This window comes from Diceros bicornis, chromosome 2, assembly GCF_020826845.1.
Source record: "Diceros bicornis minor isolate mBicDic1 chromosome 2, mDicBic1.mat.cur, whole genome shotgun sequence".
NCBI lineage: Eukaryota > Metazoa > Chordata > Mammalia > Perissodactyla > Rhinocerotidae > Diceros > Diceros bicornis.
This window is the reverse complement of record NC_080741.1, coordinates 44,282,965-44,297,584: the sequence shown is the minus strand read 5'-3', so window position 1 is coordinate 44,297,584 and position 14,620 is coordinate 44,282,965. Positions and strand designations below refer to the sequence as shown.

Here is a 14,620-nt window from a genome sequence, read left to right as displayed (position 1 = left end):
AACACTTTCACACCTACTTTGCACGGTCCTATGAAGTTCTGAGTTTGTTAACTCTCTTGTATTCAGCTTAGTAAAACAAGGTACGATATGAAAGCATTAAAATTTAGAGACACAAGAGCTATCCCAGGTCTCTGGATAGCTTGATCCCAGCTAAAAAGGTGGGAAACCCCAAGAAAATGCCCCAGTTAGAGAGAAGGTGTCTCTGAGCCCTGGGGTCCTGGCCCCAGAGAGACACTGCACTCCTAAAAGCCAAGGTGGAGGAGCTGGGATCTGTGGCTGGGATCTGTGGCTGGAATCAGAGTCCCTCAGCTTGCTTTAGGCGAAGGTTCTGAGAAGGACCAATCGCTGTGCCCAGGACTGGAGCATGTACCTGGGGCAGATGCTGGAAGGGGCAGCGCTGGACTCAGAATGGGGAACACTGGGCAGCAGTCTTGGCTCAGCCACTGGCTGGCAGAGAAAGCTTAGCAACCCATGAGTCAACAGGGGCCTGGAAGAGGTGAGGTCTAATCATGTCCTTGTGCATGGGAGCATCCTGCTGAGCCCAGACGTGAGGTGCCTTCCGAGGTGCAGGGAAGTTCAAGGTGACAAGTGGTCTGCCCTACTGGAGGGGCCTCGGGAAGCCCTGGGCCAGCTGAGGTTGACAGACTAAACTTGACAACCAAGGGCCTAATAAACAGGGCTGCCCCATACCTCTGGCTAGACACACAAACTCACCGAGAATACAGACAAAATGCACTCAATTTGCACGCATCCGTGTTTCTAGATAGGGGCAGTAGGTGAAGGGAAATAATGTGCAGTTTGGAGTCACAGAGACTTGCACATCCTGGCTTTGTCATTCACTAACTTGCACAATCTTGGAAAATCAAAACATCTAGCAGCCTGGGTTCTGGTTTTCCCACTGTAAATGAGAATCAAAGTAACCAGCTTCCAGCTTTGTTGTGAGGAGTTTAAAAAAAGAATGCAGGCCAAGTGCCTAGCACAATGATGAGCCAATCAGAAATACTCAAAAGCTGAGTTCCCAAGGTACCTCAGCTTGGCCTTTTTAAGTTAATTAAAGCATGTCTCCAAGTTCTCATGTACTATTTCTTTTTACAGCATATCTGACCTGCAGCAACATGCGAGTAAGGCTTTCACACCGGGTGTCCAGGTCATTGTATGTCAGAGCTGGAAAACACCGTGGAAAGACCCCACTGCGGGAGATCTGCCCCGACTGTGGAGGAAGAGGGGTTGGCCACTCGCCCATCCACACAGTGCATAACTCACCAGTTCATCTGCCCAGCACGGGTGGATGGCGTGAGCTGCCCTGGAAGGCAATGCCCAGCACATAAATGAGGCACGCCTGCGGGGCCCTCGGGGCAGCTGTGAGCCAAGGGTTAGGTGGTTCCTCCACAGCCTAGCCCTTGGAGGATGGGGCTGTCACCATGGCTATTCTCACCCAATAAGGCAGACGGGGCCACCACCCTTCCAGAGGTGACAAGAGCAGGGAGTGCACTTCACCTCGGATCGAAGTACGACATTCTCCTCTTCAAGGTCCTTCAGCTTCTTTTGAAGAGAATCCAAATGAAAGTAATTCTGGACTGAGGAGGATGACTCATTCCTCTTCAACCTGGGATGTGGCGGGATGGGAAGCACGATCACTTTCTAGGCACAGCAACGTTTCCTCCCACCGCCTGGCAGACCATGGGGAAGCGCAAAGGGCTGTTCCAAGGAGAGTCCATGACGTGCAGGTGTGACAAGGACCCATCAGGCTGCTCCCTCCCCCCCCCCCCGGAAAACCCGCCCACGCACAGGCGCACCACCACTTCAGACCCACATCCAACCCTTTGTCCCCAATTTGCAGTTGCCACATTGCCTCAGAATTCAGAGGAATCAACTCTATTTGAAGCTTACACAATTCCAGATGCCTGGGAGTTTATTTAATACTTATAATGAGCTTCCACGTGCCAAGAACTGTTTTGAGTACTCTACATGTATTAACTCATTTAATGCTCAGAACCCTGAGAACTAAGTACTATTATTATCCCTGTTTTACAAATGAGGAAACAAGTACAGAGAGGTTAAGTAACCTGGCCAAGAGCACACAGCTAGCAAGCCACAGAGCCGAGACCTGAACTCAGGCCATCAGGCTCTAAGTTCATGCCCCTAACATGAGGCTCTGCTGACTCTCAGAGAAGCCCCATACTTTCTGTCCCAAGGACCCACCACGGCACCTCTGTCTCCAGAACTCTATTTCCTCTGACAGCAGAGCCCACCCCGTTACCCACTAACGTCCCAGGACAAATCAATCTAAAGTGACCGGAGAAGCAATAAGACCCAGTCAGAGGAAAACTGAAATCCCACTTAACAGTCAAGTCGATCTGTTTGAGACACTCAGAGATGCTTGGCCTGGGGAAGGCTGAGAGCAGCTGACCTGCACTGGGTGCAAGTGACCCTGTCTAGGCAACTCCAAGGACGGGGACAACAGCAGCCTGTGCTCTGGCCTCCAGACCCGGCCCTCAGTGACTTACGGGGTAGAGCACACGGACTCGGGCTCGCTCTCCTCCGCGGCGCTGGTGTAGAACTGAAGCAGCTCGTCCTTCATGGACAGCTCATGCCGGAGCTGAGACACCTGCACAAACAGAGCCGGGCTCGTCCTTCACGTCCCAAACGCGACAACATCCCCACTAGGGCCCACCTACTGCTTAGTGACAACAGTTTCTAAATTCCTGATTAAAAGAAAAGGCATGTAATTGATTTTGTGCTATTCAAAGAAAACAAAGGGCTGCGTTTGATCCCATTTAAGAAAAATACAACCAATTACTTTTTGGCAGAAACCCTTCTGCTTAAATTTATAATCTTTACTTTGGTACAGAGGAGTGGTGAGGGGGGACTACAAGACTCTAGAATGATGGTTGTGGGGGGAGAAGACAGCATATGGGCTTTGCAAGGAGCCAGATGACCAGCTGGGCAAACAGCCAGAGAAATGGATCATATTACCACATGAAAGAGGAGGCCATTCACTTCTGCTGAAACCAAACCCCATCTGGGACCAAGACCCAGACCAGGACCCGGGGATGCCAGCTCTGGGGGGGTCAGCTACGAGCAGCTTGTCAACCTTTCCTCTCATACTTGGGAAACCTCATGGCCCCACCCTGTGACTGCTGCCCCCTCACAGGGCTCCGAGCCAAGCCTGGCCAGACTTTGCTTTGTACTTTAAGATAGGAATTTCAGATACAGGAAGAAAAGAGGCAACCATCAGGAACTGGTCATACCGACTACTGCTAGGGTGGTTTTGCAGATCACAGCGATTTATAACAACCCCGTGCCATAAAATTTTTCCCTTGCCCTCTCACCATTCAGCACTGATGAATAGGGAACCAGTGCTGTAAACGAGAATTGTAATTCTGTTCTAATTCTTTGTTTCTAATTTGACTTGGGGTCTACGGTTTATTCTAACTTTCCTATGCAGCACAGTGAATATCTTATGTTTTCCACAGAGAGGCCAATTTTATGTGCATGAGGCTTCAGCTTCAACACCGTAACTGATCGCTGAGTGATGTGCCAAAGAAGCACATATCACAGCTTTCAAATTCTAAGCTTTTCCAAGGGGGAAAAAGGCATTTCTGCCCCCACGGTGTAGGATGCTCTTTGTGGGAGGCGAGGAAGCCCCAAGCCAGAGCAGTAACGTGGAGAAGCAGCACACGAGGGACAACTGATGACCTTATTTACCGGTTCCTGGTGGCATGTCCCCCTGCTTGGAAGGGGCTGAGAAGGGGGCCAGGCTGAGCTGACATGCTTTACAACTTGAGAGAAGGGGAATCAGGTCATGATGCTGGCGGCAGGGAAAACAGGGGTCAACTTTACACAACCGTATTCTACCTTATCATCTCTTCAAGAAAGCCCGGGATTAAAACTTTTCTCATCTGGTGGCAACTCTATTTCATCATGTTAAAACTATTATTAAACCCAGAAGACAATAGCTGGGAATAGCTTTAATGAGGAAAAGGTGTGAATATATCTTAGGGACATGAATAAGGGCCTCTCTGCCCAATAAGAAAGTTTCTGATGGAAAATAAGGGAGCAGAAGGAAATCAAATCAAAGTCTGCAGAGTTAAAATTCCCTGTTAAAAGAACAAGATGATGGGAAAGAAGCTACAAAGTGGGGCCTGGTCTACTTTTTGTTCTAGCAACCCCACCTGACTCTGCAGCCTTTCTTCTCCTGCTCACACCACACCCCTTCCAGAAAAATCAGTGTTGCTCCTCCAAAACCTCAGCCCCTTAAGACAAGTCTAAAATGTTTACATCCTCCCTCTCACCACTGATCTCCATCAGCCAAGATTTGTATCATGAAAATAATAGGATTTCTATCAAGAAAACAATGGGCTATTTTTTGTTTTGTTTTACAAACACAAAATTATATTGTAACGATGAATGTGCAATCGCCGTCTGACTCTGCAGCCTGGGTTAGTCTCCTGACAGGGCTCCTTCTCCGGCCCGCCCACCCTCACTCAGGAAACCCTGTTTACTGCTGTATTAGCCTGCGAGTGCTTCTGCCAAGTGCTGAGTGTCTTTTTCAGCCTGCATGGTGATCTGGACTCTTGGAGCACTGGGATCGTGGCCTGCCCTGGGACTGGGCACAATGGGCCCACTGACTGAGTGAGACCTGTTCCCACTCTGAACGGCCCTGTCCACACTGTCAGAAGGAGACACAGTGAACAGAAGGAGGTACAGAAAGGAGCTTTCCACCCCAAGATGGCCCCTTCAGAACAGGCAGCTCTGGGCTCAGGACGCGGGCGTGCCCTTGGAAGGTCCTTTCCGACTGGGGCCCCATTACATCATCTTCGAGACTGGGGCCCCATTACATCATCTTCAACCACACCTGTGGTGCCCAAGTGCCTCAGAAGCCTTTGCTGCCAGGTCCTACCTCCTCCCTGATGTGTTCCACTTGCTCCTCCAGCAGCTCGTTCCTCTCAGTTAGTGTCTTGTTCTTCTTCAACAACGACTGGCCAATCCGAGCAGCCAATTCTAAATCCCGCTCTTTCTGAGAAAGGCAAAAGTGAGAGCAGAGAGTCAAAAACCCGAGCTTCCTGAAGGAGCTGACTGTGCTCAGTGTCAACTGACGAAAGCAAGGGCATTTAGAAATAACAAAACAATTAATAAGGCATCATCCATTCACCAGCATTTGATACCTTTCAAAGAGGAGTATGCTTCGCCCACATAATGTGCCAGAGCCACACAGACCTCACGCAACGAGAGGGAACCTTAAAATTTAATGCAAACAAGTCTCTGTTCCTACAGGAAAAACACGCTTCCAAAAACATTTCTCTGCCACTGCTTTTGGTGTTTGCATAATCATTTGATAACCTGTCTCTCCACCTGAGGGCTGGGCTACCTTGTATCGCCAGGACCCACCCTATGGAAACACTCAGTAACTATTTGCTGGATGAGTGAATGAATCCAGAAATTCCAAAGCCCTCTTACAATAAAGCCAAGAGCTGACACAGGGAGGCAGGCTCTTGAGCACACGTTAAGCTGGAATTTACTGAATTCCTTATATTTGCCTCACATGAAACAAAAATGTTTAAAGTTGCTCTGAAATACAATTACATGTTTCTTTTACTTAACAAGAGGCTACTTAGGCTTTATTTTTTAAAAAGTACTTTCAAAATGGAGAGATAATGCATAAAATTGCCCTACTTCAGAGACAAAGACTGTGTTAAGGACACAGAATTTTCTGAGTTCAGCTGATGACATCACTTAGAGCAGAGCAGTACACAGCGGAAAGTCTTTAGTGGCCTATAAAGGTACAGCTGCCATTACGGGAGGAAAGATGCCCCTTGACAGCGGAGACGGCAGGCAGACGCCATCACCAAATGCAGGCTCATCCATCCCTGACGAAGAGCCTGTTTGCCACTGTGGTTAGATTCAACTGGCTCACTTTTAGATGAGGGTTGGCAAGGGGAGGAGATGTCTGGAAAACTAAATCATTTCAGAAGCCTATGCTAATTATTCTGTTCACCTGGCGTAAAAAGCAGACAAAGGGGAACATGTAGTTTCAAGCAAAAAAAAAACTGGGCAGGAGTCCTAGTTTCTGATGGCCTATTAACTAACCAGGTGGCCTTGGCCAATGGCTTCCTTTACCAAGGGTCAGGTACACTCTAGATTAGTGTTTTGAAAAGACAGGTTATAACCTGTTAGCAGGTTAAGGATCACTTTAGTAATGGCAACATTTTGGTTTAAATGAAATTCAACAGCACTGAATTGAAAATGCCAAAGTCCATTCCATGTAATGAGAGTATTATTTCACAATTAAACTTTTGTCTGTCATATATTTACTTCTGTGAGTATTGAGTCACAACCCAAGATGCATTTCTTACAGCAGGTACTGGTCAAAAGTTTACCCGCACCAGGTGAACTGTTCTACTCTAAAACATGCGAGTTCAGGTTCCGATTGAACATCCCTGGGGCCCAGTTCCCTCATCTGTTAGATGTGCCAGGGTTGAGGGGCAGACTAGATACCTTTGGAAAAAATCTAGCTTTATGATTCATTAAGTTGTACGATAAAAAAATATAAGCAGCTTTTCTTTCTAACTTCTTTCATATCCACTACATTATTCTGTGCAATGTAGCACGCCTTCCTTTGCTCGTCACAGGAGTTGCACTGAATTACAAGCAGAGCATTGGAGGTCAAAGTACAGTTTGGGAAGACTGAATTCAACAACAATTTTGCTCTCCTTGCACAGATGATGGTCTCTCTCCCCTAGGTCTTCCACAGTCCTGAGATCTGTAACTGCTGTCACCATTGTCCCAGAAGCCAGCTGGGTGTCACATCAAATGAACCATAAATATCTCCAACTCATTCCCACAATTTGTGCCTCCCCATCATGCCCTCTAATGGAACAAAGGGGGCCAGTGAGTCTGCCCAATCAACCGAGATGCTCATCTCTGTATTCATCCATGCTGGCTACAGTGTCTACCAAGGCAGGTCCCTATCTCCATGGTCCTTTATCACTTCTCAGACTCAACAGTTGTGCTTATCTGGTACCTGGAGGAAAGGACCCAAAGGAAGTGTGTGAGGGAACCTGCACACCCACCTCTCCGGAGGCCGACTCAGAATTAGCATCCAGTGCAAGTGGTTCAGCAGGCTAACACTCAGTTAAAACTGCGATACCATGTCCATTTCCCTTTGGAAGTGTGGTCTCCACAAATCTCACTCAAGTCCACCAACCTTCTCTACTAGAATAAGCTCTCAGACTGAATACCCAGCAGGTGCTTCATGCTCATCGGCTCACTGCCTCACTCTTCTGCACCGCCATCGTGCATCCAAGCTGCTACGTTCCGACAAGCACAGACATGTTATGTGCCTTAGCCACATCCTGTATGCAGATTCCACTGCAAACAAATCAAGCAAAAAGTATAATAATGAAGTCCGGCTAGGCAAGGCACTGCTAGAGCACTGGAAGAATGCTGGACGCTTCCCAGGGCACACCGAGGCCAGAGCCCAAGAGAAACGGGAACAGGCCAGGGAAGAAAAACAAGTAGGCTGGTGGAAGCCCCTCACCCCTCCCACAACCCCCCAAACCTCACCTCTCCCTGCTCACTGATGGGGAGTTCTCACCTCGTCTATACCAAAAATCTAATCTTCACAGTAACACAGGCATAACTCTCTGCCGGGGGGGGGGGGGGGGGGGGAAAGCAGGAAGTTATAGTAAAAATATTTATGGATGAAATAAAAAAATTTAAAAAATTACTGTAGTGTCTCTGGTCTTTCTCTCTAATTTTACTACGGCAACAGGCTGGTTGGGTTTCTCTTTGAGAATTACAAGAATGAAAAAACTTCCATTTTTTACAACTAGCCAACATATGATTAATATTTACTTCTAAAAATGGGAAACCAGCTAGGAAATGACCATTGGATTAAACTACAGTGAGAACACAAGACTATAAATAAATATTTAGGCCCTTGGAAATAAGCTACTAAAGGAACCGATTCTTTTACTCCCCGGGAAATGCAGCCAGTGGGGCTCACTCTAACTCTGCCTGCTCCCTCTTCGTGGATCTGCTTGAAAAGACTGTGACTTGCCAATCAGCCCCTTTTACCAACGAACACTTGGTGCTGCCTGACACAGCCCTGGAGATGGAGGGCAGCCTGCCTCCAACACTTAGCAGCTGACTCATCTCATTCACCAGTTTCTGGATAAAAAGCATGACTAAGGGGCCCTAGGAATAACCCTCTCCATAACTGGGGAGGAGGCAGCTTTGCCCAAAGGTAAATTCTGAACAGCAAAGTGAGCTGTAGAATCCTCCTCCTCTTAAACCCGGAAGCAAACTTCACGCTGGCCAAGGGCTGGGCTTTGGCATCCTGTGCAAGTCTCCCCAGCACCCGGCCTGCATGTGGCAGGCATGCAAACAAAAGCAAATGATAGGAGGAAATGGAACCAAAGCCAAGAAAAGCACAACACAGTACAGTACAACTATCACCCGACTGGGCAGTTTGACTGGAACCAGGAAACCTGCCTAGTTCCAAAGAAAGGCAGTAACTCAGACGTGATTCTTATCAGGACAAGGAAAAGAATGGCAAATATCAAACACACAGATACACACAGACCACTGCCATGAGCCACTAAAAATAAAACAAGGAAGGCACAACAAAGAGCCACCTGAAAAAACTGCCCTACGAGTATTGTTTCAGTTACTCGATTTTTAAAAAAGACAATAGGCTACGTACGCTTTATACACTGACATCCGTGTAGGAAATTAGCTGGGGGAAATGTGAGCTATTGATAACCAGTATCTGCATAAAGGGCTGGGGTCCCAGGCTCCTTTGAAGAGGGCCTCGCATGTCCAAGCAGAGCCAGGTCTTGCCCTGCGGAGGCATCTCCCAGCACTGCCAGCTCAAACTCAGCAGGAGCCAAGAACTGTGGGCCACATCTCATAAAAAAAATTTACCTGGTTCATGTTTTTAAAGTAAAAACGTCCCACTGACAATCAATTAATCCCATTCCCCAAAACTAAATAAACACTGTAGCCAAAAGCAACGGAGTCGCACACATCGCAGTTAAGGGCCTAGGTTGGAATGCGGCTGTGCAAACTTGGGCACTTTCTGTCCTCTCAGATTCAGGTCCCTTCACTGCAGAATGGGGGGCATAGTGCCATCTACTTCTGAGAGCAATCGCAGAATGAATGAGATGATACATGGACAACACACAGCTCTCAGTGAAATTTTACCCTTAACAATAAGCATGACAACAGAGCTAGACATTTATCAAAGGCTTATCATTTCCAAGGTTAAAGGGAGAAATCATCCAACAGGGTTCCCACCTTGGAAAAGCTTCTAACTAATCAAGTGGGATGAACAAACCAAATAGAACTACAGGGTGACTCGGGGCTCAGGGCTCGGCCGGAGCACAGACTACCAGCCGTGGTGATGCTGTCAGCCTCAGAGGTCCTGGCAAGCCCCACAGCACAACACTCAAAGCCAGGAAAAGACAGAGGTGGCCAAATGGTGCAAAAGGTCAAGGGTAGGAGAGCAGGAGGAAGGTCCCCAGTGACAAGGAAGAGGAGGTTTCAGAATGTGATCAAGTGTGTGGCCCTGAATGCCACACCAAGTTCTGAGAAGGGGAGGGCGAGGTGATTACAGAGGGCTTGGGACGATAGTAGCACAAGGAATATTAGGGCAGAGAGGAGCTAAAATCTCACTGCTGAGGCTCCAGGAGCTGGAGTGGTGGCCTTGGAATAAAAGTAAAGGTACAGACGTAGGGCTCCAGAGAAGACTTGATGACTAACTGGGTATGGGGTGAAGAGGGGATGCTAGAAACACCGTAAGATCTAGAGAGCGGTGGCACTGTTGGGGGAAATGGACATAGCAGGAAGGGGTCCATAATAAACCATTTTCAAAAGTCGGTGGTGCCAACCAAGCTAGCCTACCAGGTGGCTAACGCCAGCCACCAACATGGCTGCAACTGGAGCGCCACCAGCAGGCCTGTGCCCTAAAATGCCTCACCAACAGCCCTGTCACACAGCCAAAAACCTAACATCGCTTATTTGGGACTAAGGAATTTGTAACTTCTCTGACATGCAGGTGGTCAAGCAGGTCTCAGCTCCTGCCCCCACTCAGCTCGGCTGGGTCTCTCAGTGGGTGGCTGGCCTTCAGGAGAACAGGAGGAGAGTGGGTTGCTGGGCAGGTGAGCCCTCTGGAGCTCGGGGGAATCAGAGGGGTCCAGCCCTCAGAGCAAGTCTGAGAATGCTGGATGTGCAGAAGAGAAAAACACAGGGGAAGAGGGAGACATAAAAATGGGGTAGAAAGATGCCCCCCCAAAACTCTGGGTCCCACCACTCCTGCTTGGTCCTGTTGTTTCAACCTTGCCCTACCACTGGCTGAAAATGACAACAATGATTTCTACATCATTCTACTCTTCCTGGAGAAAGGCTAATGAAGAGGCGCATGACCCAAAGTCATTCTTGATTCTAGAGCAGAAACGAAGGTCTGAAAGTTAGCGCCTGTGCATTTAAGGCCTGATACGTGTATGTGTGAGGGGTGGGGATAGTGTTTAAGGATGGGCACTTATTCAATAAATACTTACTAACAACCTAGCATGTTCTGGCCCGTTCTAGGTGTGGGGCTACACATATACTTGTTTCTAGAGGCCTTCATAGCACTGTAATTCTCAACTGCCAAAGTGCTGAGAAGAAACTGAAAAAACTACAGTCTCTCCTATAATACCAGCAGCTCATTTAATCCTAAGCGAGTTTCCTAAATTTTTCTTGTCATGCTTATTTTGGTTATTTCCATGCTGACAATGCATAATAATATCCCTTTAAACTGATGTAAGTTAAAAAATACGTTACAAAGATATGGATAATGATGTATTTTCCTGATATTTTTGGGATACACAAAATATTTTGTTAGATACACGTAAAATATTTTGTTAGTATGCACATGTGCATACTTAGAGGTGGTGCTGAGAGCAAGGCACTCAAGTAGAAGGGGTCTGGCCTCATACAGACTCAGCAAACTGACATGAGCCAGCAGCACAGCCACCAATGTATGAATGATCAGGTGCTAACTTTCAGACCCTTGTTTCGGCTCTAGAATAGAGAATGACTTTAGGTCATGCGCCTCTTCATTCGCCTTTCTCCAGGAAGAGCAGAATGATACAGAAATCATTGTTATCATTTTCAGCCAGTGGTAGGACAAGGTTGAAACACAGGAGCAAGCAGGAGAGGTGGGACCCAGAGTTTTGGGGGGGCATCTTTTTACCCCATTTTTATGTCTAATATTTTTTTAAAATCCTAAACTGGGTATTCTAGCAAGTATTTCAGTGCTACCCTATTTTGTGTCATTAATACATTCCTTTTAAAACCTAAAATACCTTGTACAAAGTTACAGCTACCAGGACCTACATAGCTACCAGTTCAAAAAATAAAGTCACTAAATGATATCCTGGGAGGGCCCAATTTCTGAGATTCCTCACCGAGACAGATAATAATGTATGCTTTAATCAACATAAATTATAATCAATTACAAGTGACTCTTTGCCATCCCCTGAAACACTTACCTCCTCAAGAAGCCGAGTAACAGCATCTATATCATTATATGTCTTAGTCATCTGGCCAACTCTTTCAGCACATAAAACTGCAAGAAACAAAAATGACAATGAAACAATCAATGCCACAAACCTGCCAAACAAATGACCCATCTAAAAAAGTGGCCCTAAAGTTGTGCCTGTGTCTTAGGCACAAAGGGTGGTTGGTTTTGCTGAATTCAATACACACTGTACTCAGCACCACGGGGTTTCATTTCACAGTTCCAGGGAAGAGCCCCAAGCTTTGAGGTGGTGAGGGGTTGAAGGCGACTTTTAATCCTTGCAAAGCCTTGACACGCGTGCGTGTGCACACACACATGTGCATACTTAGAGGTGGTGCTGAGAGCGAGGCGCTTGAGTAGAAGGGGTCTGGCCTCATATAAACTCAGCAAACTGACATGAGCCACCAGCACAGCCACCAATGCGTGAATGATCAGAAAGACCTGCAGGATCTACGCCTCACTAACCATAGAGAACCAACCACACGGAAAGAGTGGAATCCTTCAGAAAGCAGCTATGGCATAATTACTAAACAACAGTCTTAGCTGATCATTTCCTAATGGTACCATAGTACAACGCCCTACCCTCTCCAAATGGCCTAGATTCTAAGGCTATGCACCCACCTTCCATACCAAGAAATAGATTTTTTTTTTTTTTTTTTTGGTGAGGATGATCAGCCCTGAGCTAATATCCATGCTAATATTCCTCTTTTTGCTGAGGAAGACCGGCTCTGAGCTAACATCTATTGCCAATCTTCCTCCTTTTTTTTTTCCCCAAAGCCCCAGTAAATAGTTGTATGTCATAGTTGCACATCCTTCTAGTTGTTGTATGTGGAACGCGGCCTCAGCATGGCTGGAGAAGCGGTGCGTCAGTGCGTGCCCGGGATCTGAACCCGGGCCGCCAGTAGCGGAGCGCGCGCACTTAACCGCTAAGCCACGGGGCCGACCCAAGGGTGATAGATTTTTTAAATCCACCCCAAAGAGAAGACTACTAATAGTATGTACATACGTACGTGTACACACACACACACACACACACACACACACACACACGGAGTGATATTTCATTACAAATATAATTTACTGTGATCATAAGAGGCTGCATGCAGGCCTCTTAAGGACTGTGTGTCTTTGTTCTCCTTCCACTGGAGAAAAAGGTTGTGCCATGAAAGAAAGCTTTAGTCCGATGAAAAATCTCAGGGTTGTTTTATTTTAAATCAATGGCAAGGAACTGATTTGCAGTTCAACAAACACCAAGAAGGTAGCATGGGTTTTATTCTGTGGAGGAAGGAGTGAATGTAAATGGATTTAGAGCCAAAGTGTAAAATTTTTTGAAACCTGCCACTTTGCGATAATGTCTTAGTAACTCTTTATTACGAAGACTTTAGAAAATAATTCTTTAAGAGTCGAAGACTTAGTTCAGCTCTCACAATGACCCACTTTCAGTAAGAGTCCATGCAAGGCATTTGGGAATTGAAGTGCATTATTAAGCCAAACTCAGCAGCACTGCTAATGACAAACTGCCACTGGAATCCAATAGGTCTCTAAATATTTTATTAAATGCAAGCCGAGATCATCCCAGTGAATGAGCTCAGAGAAATCTGATCTGTTGGAATGATTTTCTAGCTTAAGGAGGAGACCTGAAATCTGGTTCCAAATCTGAAACCCTACCAACACAGAGCCCCCAGAGCCAGGGGAGGGGGCTCCTCTTCTGGGCCTCTCCCCTACCCAGCACTTTCGGGCAGGAACCCTCCTCACTACCTCAGGCACCTTCCTTCCCTTCTCCTCCACCAGAGCTGCCAGGTCGGGAAAGGCCAGGGAGATTTATAAGGGTTGGTTTAAACCAGAATTTAATTTGATGGAGATGGAGTCTAGCTCAAATTGCTCTGAATAGTTCATCAGCTTGAGGTCATAGGAAATCCTTAAGTGAAGATTCCTATGCCGCAGACAGGAGTTAGTTTTCAGGCTACACAGCTGTGGTGCTCTGCAACAGTGCAGATAAAGACACTGGAGCCTGCCAGCCAGCTGCCTGTAGGAAAGCATCAGCATGCCCATTTCAATCAACCAGAAACGGACCATGGCAGTTACCAAGGCCTCTGTGTTGAAACCTGCACTGTGACTCGAGGGCCTGCTAGCGCCCCCCTTGCTCTCAAAGGACCAAGTCTTCTGCTGTCCTGGAAAAAAAGAAAACTGGGCTACATTTTAACTAATCTGGCTCAATGTCACCCTAACATAAGAGAATAAGATTTGGAGCTGCTTTTTTCTCAGGAATTATATTAATCAGAAATTACACTTACATTTTTTAAGCTAATTTTTTGAATTGAGACAATTGTCATTAACCATGTGTAGATAATCACATGCAGATGTAAGAGATAATACAGGGATCCTTCTACCCTTCACCCAGTTTTCCCCCCGGTAACATTTTGTAAAATTATATCACAACCGGGGTACTGACATTGATACAATCCACAAATCTTACTCAATTTCCCCAGTTTTACTTGTATTCATTTGTGTGGGCATGTGTGCACGCACATGTGAATACTAAGCTCTATACAATTTTACCACCTATGCAAGTTCATGTATCCACTGCCACAAAGATCCCTCATGTTGCCCTTTTATAAAGCTAATTTTAAAAGGCTTTACCATACTTGAACAACTGAACCCAATAAAATGTACACTTGGGCCAGTGGTTTTTTCCAGCACTAACCAGTCAGGCACATATTGTCACCACGCACAGAGTGACAGGAGGCAAGGTGTGCCCTTTCACATGCTGTTATGGGTAAGGGATGCAGGGACCTCCTGGAAGTCCTGAGGTCTTTGACCGAGCCCAGCTACGGAGGTCAGAGGCACAGCTGAAAAATCGCTGTGTACTCTGAGCTCTGAAGTATGGGCATTATTATTCCACTTATGGTTTTAAAAACACATATAATCCCAATGGGGGTGTGTGTGCAAATTTATAATACAGAGAAAAAAATTAGGATAGCCATAAAAATATTGACATTTGGACGGAATTACAAATTTTAATTTTGTGTGTGTATGCCTGCAAAAAAATTTTTT

The 14,620-nt window shown here is 46.5% G+C and overlaps 1 protein-coding gene across 12 annotated transcripts in view; it reads right to left on the bottom strand.

The window, feature by feature from the left end:
* The window catches only part of TRAK1 (trafficking kinesin protein 1), a 115,379-nt gene that overhangs the window by 32,646 nt on the left and 68,113 nt on the right, over window positions 1-14,620 (bottom strand). For all 12 annotated transcript variants that reach the window (XM_058555755.1, XM_058555762.1, XM_058555770.1 and 9 more), the window contains 4 exons: window positions 11,538-11,614; window positions 4,904-5,020; window positions 2,508-2,608; window positions 1,498-1,606 (listed from right to left, as the gene is read on the bottom strand). In XM_058555755.1, the coding sequence (XP_058411738.1) occupies window positions 1,498-1,606; window positions 2,508-2,608; window positions 4,904-5,020; window positions 11,538-11,588 (378 nt within the window). In that variant the 5' untranslated portion in view covers window positions 11,589-11,614. The remainder of the gene's footprint in view (window positions 1-1,497; window positions 1,607-2,507; window positions 2,609-4,903; window positions 5,021-11,537; window positions 11,615-14,620) is intronic.